Source organism: Protobothrops mucrosquamatus, unplaced genomic scaffold, assembly GCF_001527695.2.
Source record: "Protobothrops mucrosquamatus isolate PMUCROS unplaced genomic scaffold, P.Mucros_1.0 scaffold464, whole genome shotgun sequence".
Taxonomy (NCBI): domain Eukaryota; kingdom Metazoa; phylum Chordata; class Lepidosauria; order Squamata; family Viperidae; genus Protobothrops; species Protobothrops mucrosquamatus.
Genome location: NW_015386785.1, coordinates 338,489 through 355,554, shown reverse-complemented (window position 1 = coordinate 355,554; position 17,066 = coordinate 338,489). Strand labels below are relative to the sequence as shown.

Sequence of the window (17,066 nt, the reverse complement as noted above, 5' to 3'; positions counted from 1 at the left end):
GTGTGCCCCTTTGGCATCTGTGGATTAATCCTGTTATGTCCTGTCTTAGAGTTTGGGTGGGGTATGTAGATTTTAGGTGTCTAGCTGGAGGGCTCCAACCTTCCTGAGTGGATTATTACATCTGCATTTCTACAGAGCTGGTTTCTGCTTGAGGGAGGGAGACTTGGGGCTATTAAGAAAAACTGGGCATGCTTTTCTGCCTCTTTAAGATCCTTTGAGGAAATATAATATTCTGCCCTTTTAATATTTCCTTCTCGGGGGGGGGGCTGATTTCCCACAAATCCCCCCTTTGTACCATAAGAATGTGGATAACACACTTTTACTGGCACAAAATTATAATTGTTCTGGTCAGGGAGACTTGATGAACAAGTCTATTAAGTCTATTAAACTATTAATGCAAAAAAAAGAGAGAGAGAGAAGAAGACACTAATAGAGGCAGCAGAAAAAGATCCCTGCAGTGGCTCCCAAAAGGGGAGCCTTTCAACCATGAAGGTCTAAAGCCAGGGCAAAAGTTCTTTTAGGTGGAAAAGAAATTTATAGTTTCCAATATTCTGTGCCAATTATTTTCAAATGTTGGATATCACTTTGAGTCAGGTTTGACATTCCCCAAAACTCCTCACAGCCATGTTTTTCCTCAATACATAACCACTGGCTGCCCATTTTCAAGGGTTGTTTCCTGCCTTAACTCTTAGTTCAGTGCATCCAGGTTTGTGATGTCCAATTGAGGTTAGCCAGTGTGCAAGCCAATCTATTATTTTTTCTTAAATTGCAAACAGCCAGCCTAGGACTCCCACTCTGAGTCCACCAGTGCAAGATATTCAGGGTTTGGGTTTTAGAGATCTTTTTCTGTTCCCTCCTCAGTGACAGCATATGATTGCAAATCGCCTGAGGGGGCCTGATTCCCTCCCCCTTGGAATTTGCAGTGCCACAGAGCAAGAATCAGCCTGGGGAGCTTTACTGAAGTTAGGTGAAGGGGTAGACTCAGTGTGATTCTGAATGGTGTGTGTGTATGTGTGTGTGCGTGCGCATGTGCATGCAGCTACTTCTACAAAACAAGCAATACAAGCATCCTAGACAAATTTTCCCTTCTATCAGAAAAGAAGTCCAAGGTGATCAGTATTTGCTGTGCCTACTATTCCCAAATGCCATCGCTCCATGAATCCCTTCAACTACTTGATTACAACACAAATGGGGCAAGAAAAAAAAATCTTACGATGAGTTTCCACCCTCCCCCATAGTTTTTCCCTGTTGTCTTTTGAGACTTCACATGAGGGCCAATGACTCCAGGACTCCTTCCTTCCTCTGCATCTTTCACAGGCATCTGGGGGAATGGTAGGACTTGGGAAGATCTGTTCCACTCTGGTTGCATGGTGGCTTTCTAGTGGATGGCTGGATTCAAACCCCATTCTCTGGTTCAAATTAATGGAGGCAGTGTCTGGGTCAGCGTGATCAGCTTCCAAGGGTTGCTGAGTCATCTATGCAGGCCTGAAAGACATGAGAACAATGTTCCCTTCCCTCTTTCTCGGTGATTCTCCCAGGAGATGCAGACAAAGGCATGGAGAACAGAGGAGAAGAAAAGGAAAAGTAGAATTGGGTGGGGGGGGGGTAGCTTGCAGACAGAGTTTGAAAACACATTACTACTGCAGTTAAAGAAACAGATAAGACCAGTCACAACAAAATGAGGACACTACAGAGGTGGTGCCCTTTTAATATTTCCTTCTTTGGGGGTGGGTGACTTCCCACATGTCTAACCCGGATTAATTATGTGGGGGCTGCCTATATGCTGCCTTTTAAAGTCAGGATATGATGATACCAGCTAAAGAAGTTTATCTTCATAACTTAAAAGGAAAGCACCAAGAAAATATAAATAAATATTACAGCAATCTATATGAAGCTTGGGCAGGGGGTTGGACTAGATGACCTACAAGGTCACTTCCATTTCTTATTCTGATTATGAAGTTGATTGTTGGTAAGGCAGCTAGTTTCCCAAAGGCCATGTTTTATTACATGTTTTATCATGTAATTTTTTTTTCAACCTGCATCCAATCCATAATCAGTCAAAATCTTTTGCCTTAGGAAGCAATAAAGCAGAGTTTATCCATTTGAGATATGATATATAAAAAAAATAAAGTGTTCATACAATTGACTGTCTTCAGAACTGTTTTCCCATATTGTCGCCCAAATTTATTCAACTAGTTTTTTTTAAAAACAAGTTTCATTGGTTTTTTTCATTTTATAAACAAGTGCTTAAGAAACAACGTGGTGGCAGGGCAGTCAATTGTCCACAAAACAAAGTCATATTCATAAAGTTCAAATTAAGTCATTAAAAACCTCCTCTTTTTCCCCTCTAATGACATATTATATTCAAATTGATATATTACAGTAGAACTAAATCAATCATAGCAATCCTCAATAATCTTTCGTCTAAATAAATCTACAAATCCGAATCCTGTATTGAGTTTACCTATTTCACTTACTATGTTCCATATTTCTAATCTAAATACCTAGTTAACACTTCGGGGGTCTCCCCATAACCTTTTCCCTTAACATATTCAATAAGCATTTATTAGTACCATTTCATCCTTTTTTCTTATTCCTCTTTCATTACAAATAACTATCAATTCTAATAAGAAAAGAAAATATTAATTCAAATCAGAAAGGGAGAGAAAAAGAAGAAGAGAAAAAAACAACAAAAAAACAAAGACAAGACAAAAAGAAAGAAAAAAGAAAAAATACCTTTCTATTTCTATTATTCTTTATAATCTAACAATCAATCCCTCAATATCTGTATCAAATTTCTTTAACGACCTCCCAAAATTACTGTATCCAAAGCATATTAATACATAAATAAAACAAGTTATTATTAAGTTCAAACCTTAATTAGTTTTTATTCAATCTAATCTCTTATTTAACTGTTTTAAGCCATAAATCAATCCATATCTGATAAGCCTTTTAAACCCATTACCTAAAACCTTAAGTCACATCCTTAAATTTTATTCTGGCTTTCCTTTTATGCCAAACCGGTTTCCATAACAAGGCCTCTATATCAATGAACAAGTCATTCTTTATGCCTTGTAAAATCCTTTGAATCAACCAGAGACGTCCTCTTTTCTGTTGTAGAGACCTAGCTCCTTTGTAGGTAGTCCCTTGTTGTTTTGAAAATTCAAATCTCCACATTTGAAAATGTTGAATAGCCAAGTCAGTTATGTCCAACTTTGTAGATGATAGTTGTTTATCCAGGTTACCATAGTTCTCAACTCGTTGTATTTGTCTGTCCATTTCTATTGGTTTTAGGGATGTAAGTGAATTACTTACAATCCTTTTTGGTTCCTCAGAGATCTCATCCGTACGCATATAAAGTAGAATAAAGTCTTCTTTATCTTTGGTTAGTCCCGCTTCTGTTGTTTTTTGGTCTCTAGAAAGCTCAGATAAGGTCTGGGAGTCAATTTGTTGATTCAGAGCAGAATTTCTGTTTTTTATTTCCATAGTAAATTCTTTTATTTGCAAACGTATTTCATCAGTAGCTTCGTAAAGTTTTTCCAGTATAAGTTTATAGTCAAGTTGAACCAAGGGTTGCTCCATTTCAAAAATAATTAGAAACAGTCTGTATCATTTAGTAGAGGCTATGTAGAAAATATTTAATCAATGTCCACTCCCATCAGTACAGCTGCTAATTTCTTTTGTAGTTTTCCTTTTGTGGTAATCTAAAAGTCAAGGTCAATCTGAGTCACCAGAAAAAGGGGAAAGCTGCAATTTTAGCTTTTTCCACAAGGTGTCCTTAGTACAATGTAAAATCTTCTCCCATAGACCAAGAATCTCATAAACAAGATCAGGAAACACGGAGGAAAAAAAAGCAATTCAAGTCCAATAGCAGATTCAACATTAAAAGGTTTTCCAAGACCCCAAAGTGAAACAAAAGAATAAAAATAGAGGTAAAAAAAGTCACTTTAAATTAATTCAATCCATAAGCTTCTTTTCTCCACACTCACCAACGCCGCCTTCTCAGAGAAGGGAAGTAATTTCAAAAGTGCTTTTTACAGGCACAAAAAAAAGGAAAAATCAAGAGAGGGAAAGTAAAAAGTCTCACCCGGCTCAGCCACAGTGGTTCCTGTGCTTAGATGTTCTTCTGACTTCTGGTTTCAGCGGCTAGGTGAACGGCCATTTTACCGGCCGTTCTTTCCACCGTTGGCCCAAAGGAGCAAATCTCGGTCCCTGAAGAAGCTGCCGCTCTCCCAAGAACAACGAGGACCTCCTCACCGGTAGCCGCCCCTCCAAGGTGGCTTTTCGACCCAATTAAGGGGTCTACTGGCAGCGGAGAATCAGCTGGTGAGGAGAGCAGTCTCACGCAGCTGCGAGCGCTGCAATCCGGAACCGGAAGTCCAAATTTATTCAACTAGTTTGCTTCTGCTTCATTGTTCCAGAAATATCTCTCCGTTTCTTGGCAACCCAGTGAAAACTAGGTTTTCATATCTTTTTCTTTTGAAAAACAGAAGAAAGTAAGAATGTAAGAATTCATTTGCCTGCAGCTTATTATGTCATCAATTACTGTGTAATTTAATAAGATGTCCAAAAAAATAGATATCAAAAATTGAGCAACATAGAAATTGTGCTGGTTCTTTAATATAATTCAAAGTATAATATAATACTATTTGTTTCCTTTCACTTTTTTCTCTTCTTTCGTTGCAGGCTAATAAAGGTAAAGTTGTTTTGGAAGTTGATTTTACAGTCATAAATAATTTGCCCCTTGAATTCCTGCTGTTAGCTCTTTCTTCTGTTGTTGGTTAATGGAGGGGGCACGTTAAGCACAAAATAGAGATATACACACAATTTTATAACAGTGGCCTGTACAGCATGTTCTGCACAAAACTGAAAGAGCTGAAGATTACTGGCGAATGTCCTTTCTCCTTGCTCAACCAAAGTTGCATTCCAGATGAAAATGAGGAAGAATGTGCTGAGGTGCCCAACAGCTCTAAGACTCCTTTGCCCATCTGCAGAGAGAAAGTCCCTCATGGGAACCTTCCACAGAGGAAAATCAGCAAGAACAGAGTATTTCTTCATACTTTAGCTGAGACCATTTACAAGCTCATCTCTCCAGAAGTAAGTTGTTTGGCATATCAATTGGAAAATCCTGTTTTTTAAAAAAATACCACTTTCCAATCTTTTTTCTAGACTATTGGAAACATGTTGATACACGTACCCAAGTATAATACTTTGATTTAGTAATTATTTAATAAGATTCATACTGGCTAGCAACCTAGCAAAACTCAGGGTACTGAATTAGTTCTGGCAGGAGCACTACAGCAAAATTTAAATGGACCTATTTTTATACATTTCAGAGCCCATTTGTTTTTTATAGCAATAGAAATTGGTTCCTAGAGTTTTGACTTTGCCTTCAGAAATGATGGGAGGCATCAAAATATGCTAATGAGGTGGGATTTTTGCTTTAACAAAACACATTTTATTTCTTTTTCCCAGCTGAACTTTCCTTTCGAATCTATTTTTAACAGTATTTTGAAAAAATCTTTCTGATTAGTGAAGAATATCTATATTACATAAATATTATATACCAGTGATGGCGAACCTTTTAGAGACCAAGTGCCCAAACTGCAACCCCAAACCCACTTATGCATCGTTGAGTGCTGGGTGGGTGTGGCCCATTGGGTGGGCGTGGCCAATTGGGTGGGCGTGGCCACGGTGGTAACTTTGCAAGATCTTTTTTTTTCCCCGCGAGAAGTTGAAATTGACTGATTGAACCTTTTTTTTTTTTTGCACACGGCGGTGGAGGCCTAAAGTGAAAAGGTTTTATAAAACCCAGCTGAAGGCCTAGGACTGGGGCGACGGTGCGCGTGCCCACAGAGAGGGCTCTGAGTGCCACCTCTGGCACCCGTGCCATAGGTTCGCCACCACTGTTATATACATTGATGAGAAAAAATGTCTCAGGGTACTTCTTAGAGAAAAAAACAGTTTTCTTCTTATTCCATCTGTCTAATAGTGTTTTGCTTCAGTCTAGATCAGGGGTGTCAAACTCGCAAAAGTCACATGACGTGTTGTGATGGCGTCACAACTTTTTTACCATTGTCGGCAATGAGGTGGGCGCAGTTTCGCTATGATGTATCTGGCCCACGGGCCGGCAGTTTGACACCTGTGGTCTAGATTAATCAAGTTACCTATTGCACCATGAGCATTTTGTATTTAAGTGCCATAAATTTCAGTCAGGAAAGTCAATGGCAGAAGATATGGGAATTATTATCTAAAACATATGGATTGAGTCTAATTTCCTGTTCCAGTCAGCAATCCTTATGGATCTTTAAAGCAGAGTTGTTTTTGAATCGCATTGTCTGGGATCCTCTAGTTGAACATGAGATATGTGACTTTAAATATGTAAAATGCATAGTCTGCCATTTCTAAAGTCCTTTTCAATATTTTCATACTATATTGTTTGTTAAAGTAGAGTAGGAATCTGGCATGTATATGGATGGTGGGATATTGAATCCTATATGATGATGTTTTCTGTTATACCTGCAGAATTTTATATATAAATTGGCTGACAAAGTATTCCAATATGTCAGTGAATTGCTTATATGATATATAGGACTAATTGCATCTACTTGCATGTGTTTTCTTAAATAGATCCAGATATATTTAAACATTAGATTTCTTTCTACTAGCTGAAGATCAGCTTATGTTACCCATTTTCTATTTGGAAAGATTTTTTCAACTATCATGCCCCAGATCTGATTATATGTGTCCATTGATGTCAATCAGAGATTGTTCTAAGAATCATGTGGAGAATACAATATAGTTGAAACAGCATTAGATCAAGTTGAAGATATCAATAAATATCTGTGTTTATTACTTAATTTGAGTTTAAAAAAATAGAAATTGCAGAATCAAATGAGGAAATGGAAAATCCTTGATATATTGTTTCTTTTAGATATAATTATTACATTTTGTTTTACTGAGAAATATTATTTCTATGGTAATTTCAAATATAAAATATTAAAGCCAGCACTACAGTTTTTCTTCAGGCAAAATAAGCTTTCTTCATACCTATTTTCCTTCCATTAAATGTCTAAATTTTTGGTGCAATAAATAATGAAAATGGTAACAGATGTTAAACATAATATCTACTCAAGTGTGCCATTCTGATGGACCGTTAATAATAGGAATCTGGACAACCATCTATTGAAGATAGTTGGTGCCTGGATAACTATCTCTGTATATTCTGCATTGTGCAAGGCCTGGCTTAATTGCTTAGATACCTTACAAGTCCCCTTCATTCCTCTTAGAAATTTGCTAACCAGAAGTCTCTTAAAGCCACAATCTCTGAGTTGGATTGCTGAGGAGTAATAGAGAATAATTGTGAAATACAAGTGCACTGTTCATTTTTTTAAAAACTTGTTGGTGCAATGACAGCTATTCCTGGTGAGCATATTATTCCAATGTATCATAAAATTGTAAATTTATGATCTGTATGCAGATATGATGAATCTTGGAAACGATTGCTACTATGCAGACAAGGCAGATACATTAGTTAGGAATTTTGGCAATCCCCAAATCCACTTATTTTTGTTTTGTATGGGATAGAATTCTATCTTAAACAAGAGCTCACAGCTGGGAGATGTTCCTGGATTCAGTCCTGCTGCTGGCTGGCCAGTTGGTTGGTTGCCATTTAGTGAAGAAACTATACTACAGCATCATGTCTAAATCATTTCAAGTTTCCTTATGTAAATATTCTCTCTGCCTTACGTAAATATCACTGTGCCTGTCTTTGAAGTAAGTAAAGAAACTACTCTTGGTCTAAACTGTGGTTGACAAAGTGTCACACATTATGTGCAGATCCTTGGAAAGAGACCTTTCTATTTAAATATATATTTCTATTAAATATATAGAATGGATTTACACCTGATCTAAATGACATTTGTGCCTTTTCTCTCCTTCTGCTTAAAAGACCAGGTTCTCTCTGACACTAGTATTACATATTGAAATATCATCTGATTTAATATGACCTTTCTCATTTCAGTATGAAAAGTTGTGTCTTGCATTTCAAAGAAGCCTAGCCAATAATAACATAAAAGAAATCAGGTAAGTTATTATCTGTAGTTGCAGCATTTAAATTCAAAAAGAGTGATAGATTTATATAGCAGTTATTGCTGCCTCATTGATCTCAATTTCCTATTATATAATGACTAAGTTTTAATACTTACAAAGTATAAGTTGAATCGCAGCTTTATAGTATAGTTTCTTTTCTCGGTATTTTGGATTGTGACGCTTAATATGCTGTTGGTAGAGTGATGTATATTATTAAACAAAGGCTTTAATATTATTAAATGTAACACTCATATTCTTTTACAAAAATAGGGAGTGATTTTTCTGTAAGTTAGCAAAGGTTCCTATCTCATTTATCCAATAAGTACAAGTATGGAGAAGACCACAAGATGGCAATAAAAATGTATATAAAATGTGAACTTTGTTGCCATCTTGTGATCATCCAGATTTTTGCAGCTCAGGTTTGGTGACTCAATTTGTGCTGAACTATAAAACAGTGTCTTCTGTACTAAACAGCAAAGAATTTGAGCTATAATTTAATAGCAAAATTTGGACTTTTTTGTCAAAACAGGGTTAAGAGATTGAATCTTGAGTTGTACCCCCTTTTTATAGTACTGAAATATTTCACTGATTTGGCTGCATGTTCTATCAGTTTTCAAGTATAGATGGCAGAAAAACTAAGAATAAGCATTATACTTTAAACTCTGATATATTACTTATTGTTTTATTAATTATGTATATTTATGTTTTATTTCATCTTTACTAGACAATTGCAGTTTTAAAATTGTGTTTTTCTTCCTTTACAGACAGTGTGGGGAAAAAGATTTTGAGAAGCTACTCACTGATCATGCAAATTTGGCTGGTAATTATATATTTATGAATAGCAAGTGCTAACACTACAATCAGTTTATTTAGTATCCCCAATAACCTGAGTTGTACCAAGACTACTAATGACATAGAGTCTTCTTTAATGTCTTACTATCAAAAGGAAGGCATGCAACTGAACAGGCAGATAATCACAATAATAACAGCTGAGTTTATGTCCCTTATATTCTGATAGCATGGCATAAAATTGTCAATAATGCTAACCACGTATATGCATGGTATGGTATGTATGCATGTATGTATGTATGTATGTATGTATGTATGTATTTAAGACATTTACACTCCACTTTTTATGCTAAAAGGTTTCCTGATATATGTTGGATAAAATTTTATCATGGGGAACAGAGAAATGCCGTTCCCCCCAATTTTAAATGCCAATATTGGATCATTAAAAAAATGATTCTATTTTCTCTCCCACCACAATTGTTTCTCCTCTGTTTATTGCCTCTTTTGATATATTTTCATTATTCTGTGGATATCTTGTTGGTCACTAGATAAAGTTCATGGAGAGTATAAAACACAATGTATCAAGGATGCATATACTTCAGGAAATAATCTGATTGTCTAACAAAAGAAGTATGTAGTGATTAGAAGATCCAAAAGTGTTTGTCCGATCCTTTTTATTTTACATACATACATAGATACATAGATACATACATACATACATACATACATGCATGCATGCAATTTGTTCATTACAAATAAGAACACCTGCTAAAAACTTATTCCTTAAGTGGAGTTGCCTGCTGTTGTTGTCTATTAGTTATTTAAAAGAATGTTGCCTTCCATGAAATCACATGGCAGCATAGAACAGTACAAATAATAAATTGCTTAGGCTATAATCCCAAGGACATTCCTTTTAAAACTAATTCTCTCACCGTAGAGAAAGAGACATCTATAATCAAAACTAAATCTCACAAACCTTTTTCCAGGAGTTTTTAAGGAGAAGAGCAGAAAAAATAGGGAGGATGGGGCAGAGTAAAATGTATATCAGTTTAGAGTTCTTGCGTTACCACAAGAGATAACAGGTAGTCCTCGGCTTACAACAGTTCATTTATTGACCATTCAAAGTCAGAACGCCACTGAAAAAAGTGACTTAAGAACATTTTTCACACTTACAACCATTACGGCATCTCCATGGTCATGTGATCAAAAATCAGATCTTGGCAACTGACTCATATTTATGGTGTTTGCAGTGTTTTAGGGTCATGTGATCACCTTTTGTGACCTTCTTACAAGCAAAGTCAATGGGGAAGCCAGATTCACTTAACAACCATGTTACTATCTTAACAGCTGCAGTCACCCACTTAACAACTGTGCCTTGTAAAATGGGGCAGAACTCACCTAATAACTGTCTCGCTTAGCAACAGAAACTTTGGGCTTGATTATAATTGTAAGTCGAGGACTACCTGTACAAGTCTAATCCTCCCTTGAATTCTGTAACCCAGTGCCAATTTATTGCTGATTGTTAGTTGACCCTATTCTTGTGTATAGGCTTCAGTAAATCATTTATGTTCCAACTTGCATGGATAGCCTGATTCTTTGACCCCAACAAGTTCCAAGGAAATGTTATAAAATGTTATAAAAAGAAAATATTAGAAATATGGAAAAGATTATAGCAGGGCATCCCAGGCCTTGGGGTGATTGTGATGGGGAAGAGGATTTGATAGCACCATTGTGGTATTTCAACAAATGCCGCTTTTTGATGTGCATTATGATGTTGTATCCATACCCAAAGGGATGGAGTTTGCCATCAAATATAGCAACATTACTTTTATCACACTGATATAAGCAGTGAGTTCTGACTGTCCAATCATGACTTCAAAACAAAATGGGAAACAACTATTCCACAACTGAAGTTGAAGTGATTTATTTAACTCTCTTTATTACTAGTATGAGGAAAACAATTTGAGGGGAAAAAAAGAAAAATAGGAAAGAAAAACATCTGTTGTTTTGCCCTCTCTTCTGCCATAGCAATAGGACCTCAGTTTGGTTCCCTAACAGGAAAAAAATCTAAACCCTAGCTCATTCCCCCAAATGTCCTCTTCTTCTTTTTTTGTTATTCACACATATGCACACACAAACAGTTCCCTGAATAAAAGATTAGAATGCAGTTCTCCTCTGATGTTGTCTCTCTGCGGAAAACATCAAATTAAATGTTATCTCAGATAATCTCAGATTCAAATTAAATGTTAAGCTGCAAAGACAAAACTCCAAATCTGTAGAATCTGTTCCCTTGATTAGTAGAAGAAAAGCAGCAGTTTATTTTTTTCTTATTCTTAGATTTTTCATTTCAGTCATTCGTCATTTGCATCTCTGCCCTTCTCATTCAGAAGGCCAAATGGCTATGAATAGATTAAATTTAGAAAAGGGTTAAAGATCCATCTGTGACCCATTTTATATTTGCCACTTGTACCAATAGTAATTTTTAGTAGAGCAATTACATCCCAAAGTTTGTTGGGGGTTACATTTCTTCTGCAACAGCCAATAATAAATGCTCACCAGATTTTTACAAAAAAAAAGCTAGAAGAAGAAAAATAATACTTTGCTTCAGTCATACAAGGTGTCAGGAGAGAAAATCTAACTGTATAGATGATGTAAAATAGTTATTTATCTGAAGTGTTCAGTAATAGAAAACAGGGTTAAATAAAGTAAATGAAAGAATGTACATTGTAAATCAAACACACATTGAATAGAGGAATTTAGAGACTGTATTTAGAACAATACTGGTAATCAAAATGTTTTATGCTGGCAGGAATTCCAGTCACTGTTATAAGAGAATCACTTGGTGAAGAGCTGTTCAAAATATGTTATGAAGAAGATGAACACATCCTTGGAGTTGTTGGGGGAAGTCTGAAAGACTTTTTGAACAGTTTCAGTACTCTTCTGAAGCAGAGCTCTCATTGCCATGAAGCTGGAAAAATGGGCAGAGTTGAAGAAGTCTCAATTTTGTGCTTGGAAAAAGATCCCAATTTTTTAAATGTATATTATTTTTCCCCAAAAATACCAACCACACTCATCCTGTCTGGCATTATTAAGGCAGCAGCTCTCATTTTGTATGACATGGAGGTGGAAGTAATGGTAATGCCACCCAGCTTCTGCAAAGACAGTTCCGAGTTTATTGATCAACCTTATTTATTATATTCTGTAAACGTCAAAAGCACAAAGCCATCACTATCACCCTGTAAACCCCAATCTTCTCTTGTCATTCCTACTTCTATGTTCTGTAAAACGTTTCCTTTCCATTGCATGTTTGACAAGGCCATGGTTATATTGCAATTTGGCAATGGCATCAGGAGACTATTAAACAAAAGAGAATTTCAAGCAAAGCCACAGTTTGATGAGTGGTTTGAAATTTTAGCTCCTAAAATAAATTGCACATTTAGTGGGATCATGACAATGCTGAACATGCAGTTTAATATAAGAGTGAGACGAGGAGACAAAGTTCTTAAAAAGTCAACTGGGGTAAGAATTAGATGTATCTTTTTTCTTCATTTCTTCATTATATCTATTTTTCTTTAATTAAGGTATGAGACTATGATTGAATGTGTGTATATTATGGTGAGCTACAATTTGTTTAATTATTTTTGTGCAGATAAATAAGCCACCAACCATGGTTCATAGCCTATAGTGGCATGGTTCATAAAACAAATCAGATTATGGCTTATTGTAATGAATGAACCCAACCTATCAGTTGATTTGTGTAAATGATCTGCCCCACCTTTTTAAGTTTTCACTTAATTCTCTTCACTGTGAATTTATGAAGGAGAGAAACATGTTAATTATTTGAATCTGTATCTTTCCTCTATGCATATTCATTTTCATTCAGTACAATAGATTTTCCAAAAGTGGGAAATGTTCTTGCATGCATTTGTGAAAAGCATTGGTTAGTTCTTCAGATTAATAGATGATGTTCATCTTGATGAAAATTGCAAGAGTCTAGAGATACTTTGAAAAACACATTTATAACTAACTTAATCAGAAGATAAAAAACATAGAATATAGCAGTGATGGCGAACCTTTTAGAGGCCGAGTGCCCAAACTGCAACCCAAAACCCACTTATTTATCTCTGGGTGCCAGGTGGGCGTGGCCCACTGGGTGGGTGTGGGTGTGGTGGTCATGGCAGACTGGGTGGGTGTGGCCAAGGTGGGCGTGGTCTCCTCAATGTTGCTTGTGGGGAGGGACGCCTGTGGAGGCCGGGCAGGGTTGGGGGAGATCCAGGGGGTTTCTGGCAGGTGGGATGGTGGGCAGGAGGCTTGTCCTGTGGGGTGAGGTGAGGCAAGGCGAGGCAGGGCAGGGCAGGGGTGCCATTGTTGCAGGGCAAGGTGAGGCCGGGGCGGCTGCTGCCTGACACCATAGGCCCCCGCACACAGAGGCCAGCGAGCACATGGGGGCCGACAGTGTCCGTCAGCAGCCACAGCCAGCCAGCCCCTTGACCAGCGCTCTCTGGGGCTCCGCAGCCCGCCGCCAGCAGTTCAGAGAAGCCGCCTCTGAGCTGAACGGCCGGCCGACAGCTGAGGAGGCGATGCAGTGGGTCGTGCCCAGGAAAAGGAGACCATGCAAGGCCAGGAGGGATGGGATGGGGGGGAGGGAAACCAGCCATGCTGGGATGCATCCGGCCACATGGGACCTCATCGATTTAGCAGGCAGCTGGTTGAAGAGGGATGGTTGCCATCTCAGGGGCATGGCACGCATGCCCACAGAGAGGGCTCTGAGTGCCGCCTCTGGCACGCGTGCCATAGGTTCGCCACCACTGGAATATAGGCATCAGAAAGTAAAAATCTATTAAATACAGAACTGATTATGGAGGAAAAGTACTCCAGATCAGTTTGTCTAGAATGTGGATAGATACCACAGAGTAAATAAGTTGATTTTTGTTATCTTTGTATATGTTAAGTAGCTTCAGAATTCTCTCATTGCTTCCTTTTTCTCTCTTGGCTTAGGTTATGGATCTTAAAGGACAAATGATTTACATTATTGAATCTAATGCCATTTTGTTCTTGGGATCTCCTTGTGTGGATAGACTGGAAGATTTCACAGGACGTGGCTTATATCTTTCAGATATTCCTATTCATAATGCACTTAGGGATGTTGTTTTAATAGGTGAACAAGCCAGAGCTCAAGATGGATTGAAGAAAAGATTAGGGAAGCTTAAAGTAACTCTTGAACAAGCTCATCAAGCTCTTGAAGAAGAGAAAAAAAAGACAGTTGATCTTTTGTGCTCTATTTTCCCTGAGGAGGTTGCTCAGCAGCTATGGCAAGGACAAGTTGTACAGGCCAAGAAATTTAATAATGTCACAATGCTTTTTTCTGACATTGTAGGATTCACTGCAATCTGTTCTCAGTGTTCACCCATGCAGGTTATCACCATGCTTAATGAGCTCTACACTCGCTTTGATTATCAGTGTGGAGAATTGGATATCTACAAGGTAAAGAATAGTTTTTCCAAGAGAAATGATTACAAAAGTGAATGGGATTTGAAGAACTCTTTTGATTCAAAATTATAACAGGTTTAAAACATATATAATGGAGCATGTTTATTTGCAGCTAAACTGTAGGTATAATCAAATAGGAACCATAATATAACTTAGAAATTGATGCTTTAGCTGTAAAATGGGAAATTATGTGCGTTAGACTGCAATCTCTCTTACATTTACCTTGAAATTAATATATTGATCTCAATGACACTATTTATGAGTAAGTACTTTGGGACTGCTGATAGTGCCTCGAAGTAGAATTCAGGATAAATATTTTGACAGAACATTGTTATTAGAAAGAAGAATTACCAAAAATGAATCAGACTTTGTTATGCAAAAATCTTTGGCAGTGATAGATTGCATAACAGAACTATTTACTTTGACTAAAAGAATGGAATAGTGGGTGGTTTGGGAAAGAATATGGTTGACAAAAGCATTTCAAACTCTGTTTTGAATTTCCTTTTTTAATTTTCTTATAAATTGTTCATTTTAATGTTTAGGTAGAAACCATTGGAGATGCATATTGTGTAGCTGGAGGCTTACATAAAGAAAATGAGACCCATGCGATTCAGATTGCACTAATGGCACTTAAAATGATGGTTTTGTCCAATGAAGTGATGTCACCACATGGAGAATCCATCAAGGTTAGCAAGCTATTTGAACATGACTTCAATTATTTTCTCTGTAGTTTCAGGCTTTTCCCAAAGTGATACTTGCACTTGAAGACTCACAGTTGTACTTCCTATACATAATTCTTAACACGTTTTTAGTTTGATATTAAAACAATTCCATTAATACAAATAAAATTATCTCCCTAGTTTATGTATAACAAATCCAGAGTTCAAACCTCTCATCCTTTTTTTCCATTCATGTATGTTAATATTATGATAGTTAGCCATTTTTTTTGTCAATGGGAGGAATGGGTGATGTTATTGCAATGGATTATCTGTTTTCAGGAAATCTCTTCTGTTATTACTGTCCCATATAATATTACTGTGTATGCTTTTTTCATACACGTTTTAATTTAATATGCAAGTAATATTTCATATTAATGATGCATTAGTCTATTTGTTGTGGGTTGTATTTCATATTAACTTGAGGTTTTCACAGCTCAATAGCAGGACAGATGAATGACATCAGATAATTTGTTGTCCTGCTTTTTTTAAATCTCCCAAGCTTGTAAAATTGGGCACGTTTGAGTAGAAGATGACTATGAGCAGAAGGAAAACCTTTTCTTTTTTTTTCAAAATTGGGTTTGAGATATGGTGCTTGCTCTTAGACTATTTTGTATATAATGCTTACTATATTATTATATTATCATATGCAATAGTGATAACATACATATTTGAGACTTTAAGGATTTTGATGTTTCTTCATTATAGGCTGTGGTTGAATCTTTCTATATATGATAGATTTGAATTATCTCAGTATTTCATATTTTAGAAGGCTCTAAAATGTAAGCATTGGAACTCAACTGAATACAGCTTCCAAACTGAGTTCACAATTCATCCTGACATATAGAAATATGTAGAACTCAATAATGTTTTCATTTTCACTAAATGTGGTTATGATTTTTAACATCTCTTTCTTCTTTCTCTCTTATAAAAGATGCGTATAGGACTACATTCTGGCTCTGTTTTTGCTGGGGTTGTTGGTGTGAAAATGCCACGTTACTGTCTATTTGGAAACAATGTAACACTTGCCAACAAGTTTGAGTCTTGCAGTATCCCTAGGAAAATAAATGTCAGCCCCACTACCTACAGGTATAGTATCTTACCATGTCCAGTACTCGCTTTTGCTGCTTGTTCCTTACCCCTGTAACAATGATCTGAAACCTTCCTTTTGTCCAGTGGCATTTTTTTGAATTCTTACCATGTTACCTTGTGTGGAGTGATGATAGCTCTTCCAGTCTCCTAACTATGCTGATGAGAGGTACAGGTTATATCTGAAATATGTAATAATACTTTTCATTGCAGGTTGATAAAGGATCACCCTGGCTTTGTGTTTACTCCTCGCTCAAGACAAGAACTTCCTCCCAACTTTCCAAGTGATATACCTGGAATCTGTTACTTTCTTGATGCTTATCTTCAGGGGAAAAGTACAAAAGCCTGGTTTCAGAAGAAAGATGCTGAAGAAGACAAGACACATTTCTTGGGGATATCAACAGGAGTGGATTAAATTGTATTTTGGAGACAAAACTGTGTGTATGTATGTGTGTGTTTATAATATTTCTGAGTTTTGATTTCCTTTTGTTAAAGAAACATAATAGCACTTTAGCTTATTAATCACTTGAAAGCCAGTATTAAATTTTAGATAAAAAGGATATTGCATACTATGTGGAATTTTTATTGTGATAATATAGTCAGTGTGTAAAAAAGAATAGTTGATAATCTGCCTGTGAAGAATTCTGTCCCTCCAGCAATGAACGTTGAAGCCAGTTTTTTTAATAACGTGCTTGCACCTCCCCAAATTTCCCAGTTTTTGGAATCAGCTTTCACAAGTTTCTCAGCATTCTACACCTCCATCTGGGGCTATCTGAGCATCAGAGCATGTACTATAACTTTTTCTTTTTTTTAAGAGAGCAGTTAGATGTAGTGGTTAAGTTGCTGGCCTAGAAGATAGGAGGCTGAATTCACCTTAGGCTTGAAAGCCGA

General features: G+C 36.8%; 1 protein-coding gene across 1 annotated transcript; it reads left to right on the top strand.

Annotated features, from left to right (window-relative positions):
• The first annotated feature begins 4,693 nt into the window (after positions 1-4,693).
• GUCY1A1 (guanylate cyclase 1 soluble subunit alpha 1) lies at positions 4,694-16,623 on the top strand. Its single transcript, XM_015816544.1, has 8 exons — positions 4,694-5,097; positions 8,024-8,085; positions 8,856-8,911; positions 11,690-12,399; positions 13,879-14,364; positions 14,913-15,056; positions 16,021-16,175; positions 16,389-16,623. The coding sequence occupies exons 1-8, from the start codon at positions 4,852-4,854 to the stop codon at positions 16,588-16,590; spliced, it is 2,061 nt and encodes a 686-aa protein (XP_015672030.1). The 5' UTR covers positions 4,694-4,851; the 3' UTR covers positions 16,591-16,623.
• Positions 16,624-17,066: the final 443 nt, after the last annotated feature.